The sequence below is a fragment of the Musa acuminata genome, chromosome BXJ1-7 (assembly GCF_036884655.1).
Source record: "Musa acuminata AAA Group cultivar baxijiao chromosome BXJ1-7, Cavendish_Baxijiao_AAA, whole genome shotgun sequence".
Lineage (NCBI taxonomy): Eukaryota > Viridiplantae > Streptophyta > Magnoliopsida > Zingiberales > Musaceae > Musa > Musa acuminata.
Window position 1 is genome coordinate 10,421,968 of NC_088333.1, and position 9,757 is coordinate 10,431,724.

General features: G+C 37.5%; 1 protein-coding gene across 1 annotated transcript; it reads left to right on the forward strand.

The window, feature by feature from the left end:
- Window positions 1–6,000: 6,000 nt before the first annotated feature.
- LOC103991869 (WRKY transcription factor 72A) lies at window positions 6,001–9,514 on the forward strand. The gene is made up of 5 exons (XM_009411408.3): window positions 6,001–6,152; window positions 7,062–7,157; window positions 7,304–7,819; window positions 8,037–8,150; window positions 8,473–9,514. Exons 1-5 carry the CDS (start codon window positions 6,066–6,068, stop codon window positions 9,406–9,408), a joined length of 1,749 nt encoding a protein of 582 aa, XP_009409683.2. The 5' UTR covers window positions 6,001–6,065; the 3' UTR covers window positions 9,409–9,514.
- Window positions 9,515–9,757: the final 243 nt, after the last annotated feature.

Sequence of the window (9,757 nt, forward strand, 5' to 3'; positions counted from 1 at the left end):
CAACCTCTTATCCCCATTTTCTCGGGCAAAAGTTATGAATTTTGGAGTATCAAGATGAAGACTCTATTCAAGTCTCAAGATCTTTGGAACTTAATAGAGAATGGATATGCGGATCCAGATGACGAAATCAGGCTGAGGGAGAATAGAAAGGACTCAAAGGCATTGTTCTTCATTCAACAAGCTATACATGAATCTTCTCAAGAATTGCAGCAGCGACAACCTCAAAGCAAGCTTGGTTGATACTTCAAAATGAATTTCAGGGTTGGGTGATTACGGTAAAACTTCAAACCCTCCGTCATGAGTTTGAAATTTTGTTCATGAAAAGCAATGAATCGGTGCAAGATTTTCTATCTCGAGTGACTGAAATTATTAGTCAAATGAAATCTTATAGTGAATATTTTTCTGATCATATAATTGTTGCAAAAGTTTTGAGAAGTTTAACTCCGAAATATGATCATGTTGTTGCCGCAATTGAGGATTCAAAAGATTTATCTACTTATTCATTTGATGAACTAATGGGTTTCTTGCAAGTAAGGTTGAACAGGTTACTTGAAAAAAATGAAGAAAAAACATTTCATGGTAGAGGAAATGGAAGAGGAAGAGACACTTTGATGGGTATGAAGAACAAGGGCAATCAAGTTATGATAAAAAAAATTACAAAAGTATAATTCAATGTCACTATTGTAAAAAGTTTGGTCATATGAAGACAGATTGTTGGAAAAGAGAAAAGCAAGTAAGCTATGTGGAGAAAAATGAAGAAAATAGTAAGTTGTTTATGACTCATTCACAAGTTCATAATATCTCAAATCATATTTGGTTTCTGGATAGTGGATGTTCTAATCATATGTCAGGTATAAAATCAATATTTAGATATATTGATGAAACTCACAAGTTGAATGTTAGACTTGGAGATAACAAGCAAATCCAAGTGGAAGAGAAAGGAACAATTGAGGTGAAGACAAATCAAAGGAAGGTAAAATACCTTGATAATGTTTTCTTTGTTCCTACTTTATCACATAACTTGTTGAGTGTTAGACAATTAGTAGATGATGGATATTCAGAATATTTGATAATGGTTCATGCACTATTAGAGATAAAAAATCTAGTTTGATTATAGGAAATGTTTGCATGACACAAAACAAGATGTTTCCACTTGATGTGTCAAATATTGAAAGGCATGCACTTATCACAACTCAAAAGAATAAGTTTAGTTTATAGCATTTAATATATGGACACTTTAACAATAAAGGTTTAAGGTTGTTAAGTTAAAAAGGAATAATTTTCGGATTGCCCAAGATTAATACACTTGATGTATGTGAAGGATGTATTTATGACAAACAAAGTAAACAACCATTTTCTATTGGAAAAGCATGGAAAACATCTAATTGTCTTGAATTAATTCATACTGATTTATGTGGACCTATGAATACAAAATCATTTGGTGGAAGTCAATATTTTCTATTGTTTACGGATGATTATAGTCGCATGAGTTGGGTATATTTTTTGAAATTGAAATCTGAAACATTTGATAATTTTCGAAAGTTTAAGGCACTTGTAGAAAGGCAAAGTGGTAGATATATAAAGACACTTCGGACAGATAGAGGCGATGAATTTTTATCTAATGAGTTTAATTCTTTTTATGAAGAAAATGATATTCATAGAGAATTGACAGCACCATATACACCGGAGCAAAATGGTGTAGCTGAACGTAAGAATCAAACTGTCGTTGAAATGGCAAGAAGTTTGCTTAAAGGAAAACATCTTCTAAATCAGTTTTGAGCGGAAGTAGTTGCAACAGCGGTTTATTGGTTGAATATTTCACCAATAAAAACTGTTATGAATTGAACTCCTTTTGAGGCTTGGTATAGTATGAAACCAAGTGTTAGGCATGTAAGAATTTTTTGTTGTATTGCTTATGCTTTGGTGAATTCTCAAAATCATCACAAGCTTGATGAAAAATTTGAAAAATACATTTTAATTGGTTATTCTTTATAATCAAAAACATATCGATTGTATAACCATGTTAGTGACAAAGTTATTATTAGCATAAATGTTATGTTTGATGAAAGAGCAAGTTGGAATTGGGAGACCAATAAAGGTGAAACACAAATGTAGATTCCAACAGAACTAGACACTCTGTAGAATCAAGTGACAAATCCTGCTCCAAAAAGTTCATCGTCAACCTCACCCAATAGCAGTTCAAATTCGGATTCTTCAGATGAAACCCCTCCAAGAAATTTCAGATCACTGACAGAAATTTATAACTCAACATTTGCTTTATTTATTTCAGATCCAACGACTTTTGAGGAAGCTCTTAAAAAAAAGGAATGGAGAAAAGCAATGAAGGAGGAAATAAGTCAATCGAGAAGAATGAAACTTGGGAGTTAATGGATCTACTGAAAGAAAAGAAAGCGATTAGATTAAAATGGGTGTTCAAAACAAAATTTAAATGCAAATTATTTGGTTTCACTAATAGTGATTGTGTAGTAGTTTTAGATGATCGAAAGAGTACTTTAGGCAAGTGGAGCCATAACAATAAAGCATTGTGGAACGGATAAACAAGTTACGGATATCCTTACCAAATCGCTTCCCGTTCGAAAGCATGTTTATTTTATATCGTAAATTGGTGTATGCAACTATGAATCAAGGGGGAGTATTGAGATTTGATTCATAGTTATCTATCTAGATAGTTATCATGATTTAGTGGTTACAGGATAATTTCAATAACCACCTCAATCATGATCTAGCAGTTATAAGATAGTTATCCTAAATTTTGAGAGATTGAATACGAAAATATTGTATCATATCCGAAATGATTCACGTATTATTATACAATTGATATATCTCAGGTTTTAGTCGAGTGTTATATATTAAAAAATAAAAACAATTATTTGTGGCTAGATTTTTTTTTTTTTTTTTGTTGCCCTTTGATGTCACGGGTGACTTCTCTAATAATAGATTATTAAGTTAATATATAGTTCTCTTTGTTTGAAAAAATAATAGCTTCTTTTTAGGCCCCTGCAGCACAAAGGTATGATCCTAGTCCAGTTGGGGGGTCTCTTTTCTAAACCAAAGAAACCATTATTACCAATCCTTTCCTCTTGTATTCAATGTTTGTTGGGAGAGTCAAAAGATGCAACTTGGTCACTGATCTAGAACTAAATTTAGTAACACCAAAAGGAGGATCAAAAGTAATTCCATCTGAGTGTAACTCAGATAATCAAGTCCATTATCATATTATGTAATCATGATATATCCCTCCCACAACCAATGTAATCCCCAGAAAATTGTCAATATTTTACATTAACACTTCAAAGATGCTACTCCAAATTACATTAATTACGTGGCAACCGACCAAACTATCCTCAAGCTTTTAACATCGGATATATACTAAAGATAAAAGGTAGCATGCATAATGGACATTGTCTAATTTTCTTTTGAGGGAATACCAGATGACTGGACTACTTTGCTCCACTATGATGACTGTTTTCTGAACCATTGGAGGCGACAACTACTGGAGTACAAACATATCATTAATTTTTGCTTCACATACTACATATCTACAAGTTCTTTTGCTTATAAAGGGATTCCTGCCACTTTTACATGGTTGTGGATCAGTGTCAAATATGTACTTACGTACGTATTATGTGCTATCTGTTTTAGCATCATGTGGCTTTAGATGGTAGGTTATCTGACCTTTAAGCCACATCTCGTCCCATCCATCAACAAGGCCAATTGCAGTTTGTGTTTTCCTGCGTTGAAGGTAAGTGACAATGGACATACATGTTCATCAGGCCAGGAGGAGCCTGGCAGATGACTAGCCATCACACGCAACCTCCATTGACATTTTGATATCTCTTATTAATTTCAACTACTGACAGCTAATTAATTCTGCAAAATAGTGGATATAGCAGCCATTCTTGCAGGAAGTAGGTTAGACTGATGCCTAAATCTAAAGATTTGCTGGTCAACTTTGCGTTGCCGCAAAAAGTTTGGTGTACCGAATTACACCTTTGTCTTGGTTTGTCAGAGGAGCAGATATGTTCTAAGAACGCAAGGAGAATACACCCTTCATTCAGAGTCCATGTTGCCGACACTGAGCTTATATATACGTCAATATAGCTTGATATGTTGTCTAATATCGATTAATTAGTTCCATAAACAGTATCAAACTATTTTCACCAGGAACTTTGGTGGCTGTGCTTTCTCCTTCTTCGCCCTCCGACGAAGAAAGAATTCTTGTGAAGCTTAATGGACGGAGCACGAGGGTAAGCGAAAGATTTTTGGCTTAAGTGATGATGATTGAATCACCAAGATTGCCCTTCTTGGATAAACAATTAGTGCCAGTGGAACTTCCTGCAAGTGGTCTTAATGAACTGCCACGATGGTGATAGCTCTTTTATCAGTAGCAAGTTGATGTAATGTCAGAGGTAGGAATTTGCAGTTCCCTTGGTGTTCTTCAATTCCATTGTTGAGGACGCTAGGGAGCAAATCTTACTTGAAGTCCTGATCAAAGCTTAAAATAAGGGTCAGTCCAGCTTCATCTTAAAAAGCCTATATGGAGGTCTGATCAAAGCATTGAACTACTTTAATATGGCGACAGCATTTTCTTTTCCTTTTGTTATTCTTTAACAAAGATTGACGTACTAATCAATACCTTTCAATAAATATTAATATTATATAATATTATAGTCTATTTTTTTTCTTTTGAGTGTAAACATCACCAGGCCGGTTTGAAGAAACTATTCTAAGCTCGGCTCACATGGTAGAATAAGTTCATATAAGGACAGATCATGGAGGAGGAGGAGGTCTACGCGGACTCGGTGGCTCCTTCCATTTTCTGCTTCCTTTGTCAACTTCATAAAAAATAGAGAGGAGCTTTGACCCTTGGAATGCGCGCATTGACTAATGGCTCTACGTTTTACGCACATCTATTCATCTTTAAAAAAAGGGGAACGAGTCGGCATCATGAGATCACCGGAAAACTTCTTCTTGTTTTCTTCTTTACTTATTCAACTGAAACCATCCAAGAAAAAATGAAGCATGATCTGCAAGAGATGACATGTGTTTGAAGCTTGAAGGAGACGCCATTACCTAACCAGGATTATGCTAAGGTTCAGAAAAGAAAATTCAACGCCAGTGTTTCAACACCTTGTGATATATCTCGAGACAATTTACTCTAAAACAAGTAGCCAGCTCGTTCGATAATAATTTGTTCATTATATATTATAATTTTTCCAAATAAATATTGAAGTTAACTAATATTAAGCATAGTATATTTTTATTTTTCTTATAAAGTTATGTCATATGGTTCTGAACTCGAATTTAGTCTTCGTCATTTATTTTTTATAGAAAAAATCTACTATATACGTCATCTAAGAGCTGAATTCAGATTGAGTCGTCTAATAATGACTAAAAATAATAACAAATGATCAAACAAGGATATCATATGCGCATGCATATATTAGATTTATAAGATATACGGCAGCATGAGGAATTCAGAAACTACAATATCCTTGGGACAAAGAGAACAGAGATAATGGCAGCCTCGCAAAGTCGTCTGTATGTGCAAGAGAAATTTTGCACAACTTCGTAAAAGTCACCTCTTGGCGTTGACTTGTGACCTTGTCGTAGGTAAATAATGAGAATCCATAAATCCTAGCCCGCGGTTAATCTAATGCCTGCGGAATCTGGGAACGGTGAGAGGTGGGAAACCAGGAGCGGATTAGGTCAAGGTGGTGGAAGAACGAAAGTTCGAAGGGGTCCGAAGACTGCGGCTGGAAGCGCTCCAAGTGACAACATGTCTCACACGTTGAATCTCCTCGGCTTTCTTTTCGGCTTATGTCAGCGACCTTACGGCCATGTTGACATTTTACATACTTTTTGCCTGGTAGAGATAAGCGCTCAGATTTGGTTTTCTTTAAACAAGTCAAAGCTGGAGGCTTCCCTTTATATATATATATATATATATTAAGGGGGAGTTCAAGGACGATGGCAATTTAGAAGACGGATCACAATACTGTACGTGCCATAGGAAGAGGAGGAGGAGACCTTTGTTTGTCGCGATGGAGGTGGTGGTCGAGAAGCCTGATGTTGAGGAGGAGAGAAAAGTAGGGTGTTTTCACGACGACCATGGCGACCAAATCAGAGAGGTTTGGCTTCCTCTTATCTGTCTCTGGTATTTTGATGCGTGAATTCAGTACTGCAAAGTTCTAGGAATTGTGTAGAAATGCTTCTTCTACTTTCTGCCTCTCATCTAATTTATGGATGCTACATATTGGAGAATGCTTTCGTATAAGACCAGCATACGGTTCAAATCTCGGCATCTATTGTAAGTTTTGGGAGGGCCATTTGATCTCATGACCCTAACATGTTCTTTTGATACATCGAAGTCATGCACTTGACCTCATCCAAGAAGATGTTGATGTCAACAAACATGAACTCAACTTTTAACTCTCAGATAAGAGAAGCAATTCTACCTATAATTGTATTTGTTTAATTTTACATTAGGAAGAAATCAAGATGGATCTCTTTTGTGTGCATCATAGAAATTCATACTGTTTGTTTTTGTTCCAAAGGAGTATCTCCCAACTTCTACTCATCATATGGAGCTTAGGTTTGGAATCCGACAGATAAGATAACTAATTATTTTCTTATGCTCGTTGATGACTAGATAAACCATCTTGAAGAACATCAAGGTCATGGTTATCTAAATATATTAGCAGTTGCTTATGATATATTATGTCATAACTAATGATTTGGCTAATAGTACACAATATGCATGATTCCGCATGGTGTTTCCCTTGGTTTTAGGATGTTAGTCTAAGATCTGTTCTTAGTATTTATTCGATTTTAGGAGGATAGAATTTAGAACCATTCAACAAGAGAGATATTATCCACCAAGAACGTCTTCCACCAATCAAGAGTATGTTAATCACAATTTTATGGATATCGAGTGAACCAAGAATTAGTCTTTGCCATCACAACAGCAGAAACCCAAGTAAATAGCTTCACATCTATCTCCTGTTCAAGGTTCTTAGCTACATGTGTTTGCTTAACAGGATTCCACCTTGATTCCAAGTGAAAAATGGGCCATGGAGTGCACATCTGCAAGGCCATCATCTTCAAACCCCAAAGATTCAACTTCACTTACTCAGGTAAGCTTTGTCTTCCAATAGAAGTTAGTCCACTTCTTCTAGACTTAAACCTTGTTTACCAAAACCTGTTTTAGGCTATCCAAAGAATGATTGATTAAATCAATAAGCATAGTATATGTTTCATGAGCATGTTTAAATTTTTGTAGGTACACCGACTTGAATCCACTAAAGCAGAAATGGTTGAGGTGAGGGAAGAAAACGAAAGATTGAAGATGATTTTAACTCAGATTACCGAGGATTACCAGTCTCTCTCCGATATTGTTCGACGAGAGCAAGCTAAGAAGCCTATTAAGAACACACCAGCTGATGATGAAGAAGTGGAAGAAACTATCTCATTGAGACTTGGGACAAGCTCAAGTGGGCAAAGGAAGGAAGACAAGATGAAAATAGTTACAGGCAAAGACAGTGAAAGGTTTGGAGGATGCCTAACGCTCGGACTGAACATGAAATTTGAAGGGTCTGATGACAGTCTCAAAGAGCCGGTGCTGAATCTGAGCTCAGACAACAGCTCCGAGGAGCTCAAGGAAGAAGACACCGGCGCGGAGCCACGGCCACCAAGCAAAGCAGCGAAGAGTGCCAGAAATGGAGATGATGAGGTTTCACAGCAACCCCTAGTGAAGAAAGCTCGCGTATCCGTTAGAGCAAGATGCGATGGCACTACGGTCTGTACTCCAAACTATGTCATCATCTCATCAAACATGAATCATCATCATCTTCATTGCATACATGCATGCATGCGCATTCATGGTGGATACAGTATGTTAATTACATTAGTTTGCAACATAACTATTACATATTAATATGATAAGAGTAAGCAAACATAAGTAGTACATAAATGTTGAGAACTTCAAATCCTCATCAGATTTGTTTTGATTTCAGATGAATGATGGTTGCCAGTGGAGGAAATATGGGCAGAAAATATCAAAAGGAAATCCATGCCCTCGAGCTTACTATCGTTGCACAGTTGCACCAGCATGCCCGGTGAGGAAGCAGGTATCTCTTCCCTGCTTGTTGATTGCATTAGATGATCCTTAAATTCATTATATATGCTATTTCTGATGGTTGTAGATAATTCTAAGAACTAACATCATTGTGTCATATATAAACTACTTCCTACCTCTTGTCCAGAGTAGTTTATTTAGGGTTTGCATGATACAATCATCTTCTGTATACTAAATGGTATACACAGAAGATTAAGCTCCCTAATCTCTGACTTCCACATCAATTTGTCGTACATATTAACTGAAGATTACTCATCATCATCATCAAAATCTAGCAATCTATATTAATTCGGTTGTTTCTCTGAAATGTTCAGGTGCAAAGATGTCAAGAGGATATGTCGATATTGATCACCACCTACGAAGGGACTCACAACCATCCACTGCCAATCTCAGCATCTGCCATGGCCTCCACGACCGCAGCTGCCGCCAGCATGCTGTTGTCTGGTTCATCAGCATCGCAACCTGGTTTCCCTGGCTCGTTTTCCACCGCCATGTGCAACCTCGCCACCTCTATTAATGGCAACCTTCATGGCCTAAATCTCAGCGTTTCAGACAATCTCAGATCGCAGCAGTTTCACCTTCCAAACCCTTTAATCTCTTCCATTACTTCCCATCCCACAATCACTTTAGATCTCACCGTACCACCATCATGCAGTTTCCAAGCAAACCAATTCAACAGTTTCTCATCAAACTTCACCACCACCACCCCAAGATACTCGTCAACGAGATTCAACATCTCATCCTCAGATACTAATAGCTTGCCGACGTATGAGATCAGTAAATACTTGAACAATGGAGCCAAGCCATATGACAAGAGCTCAGTATCTCTGAGCCTTGGCAGGCAACCCCATGACTATCTTTATCGATCCTATCTGCAGAAGACCACCAAGCCAAGCACTCCTCCAAACCAGCATCCGTTGACTGACACGCTTGCAAAGGCGATCACGTCGGATCCTAAGTTCCATTCAGCACTAGCGGCCACCATAACATCATATGTCGAAGCTCGCGGAGGCAAGGAAGCTGTTGGCCATGGTCTCGAGTGGGGAGAGCAGCACTTGAATTCACTTGCGCTTCCCTTCCCGGCGGCACCACAAGGGAATGGTTGTGCGACGTCGAGCTACTTTAACAGGTTGCCGGGGTTGAATTTGAACACCCAGCAAGGGAGTCTCCTGCTGCAGTCATCCCTGGGGTTTCCCAGCACCAAGGGTGCCTCTGCCTCACCACGAGATCATAATACAGAGAACATGTAGCGAATGCTTAAGATATATTTCAGATTTGCTTCTTATAATAATTTGCAAAGTTTGAATGGTCCGCGGTTAGCTTACACAATCAGTCTTCTAACATGGTTAAAAAATAAAAGAAAGAACGTATACATCAAAAAAAATGTTTGAGCATTGTAGGTGAGGTATGTATTCCTTGTAATATAAGGGAGGGTCTCAGGTCGTTTCCTTTTACTCGTCAGAGCTCAAAATCTCCGGGAGGAAAACCTGACTTCCACCAAAGAAACCAGGTTTTCAAAACTTACCATGGATCTGATAGAAAAAGTAATAACTTAATTACCACATAGGCGATGACATGGGTGGAAGAGCTCGTGGCCTT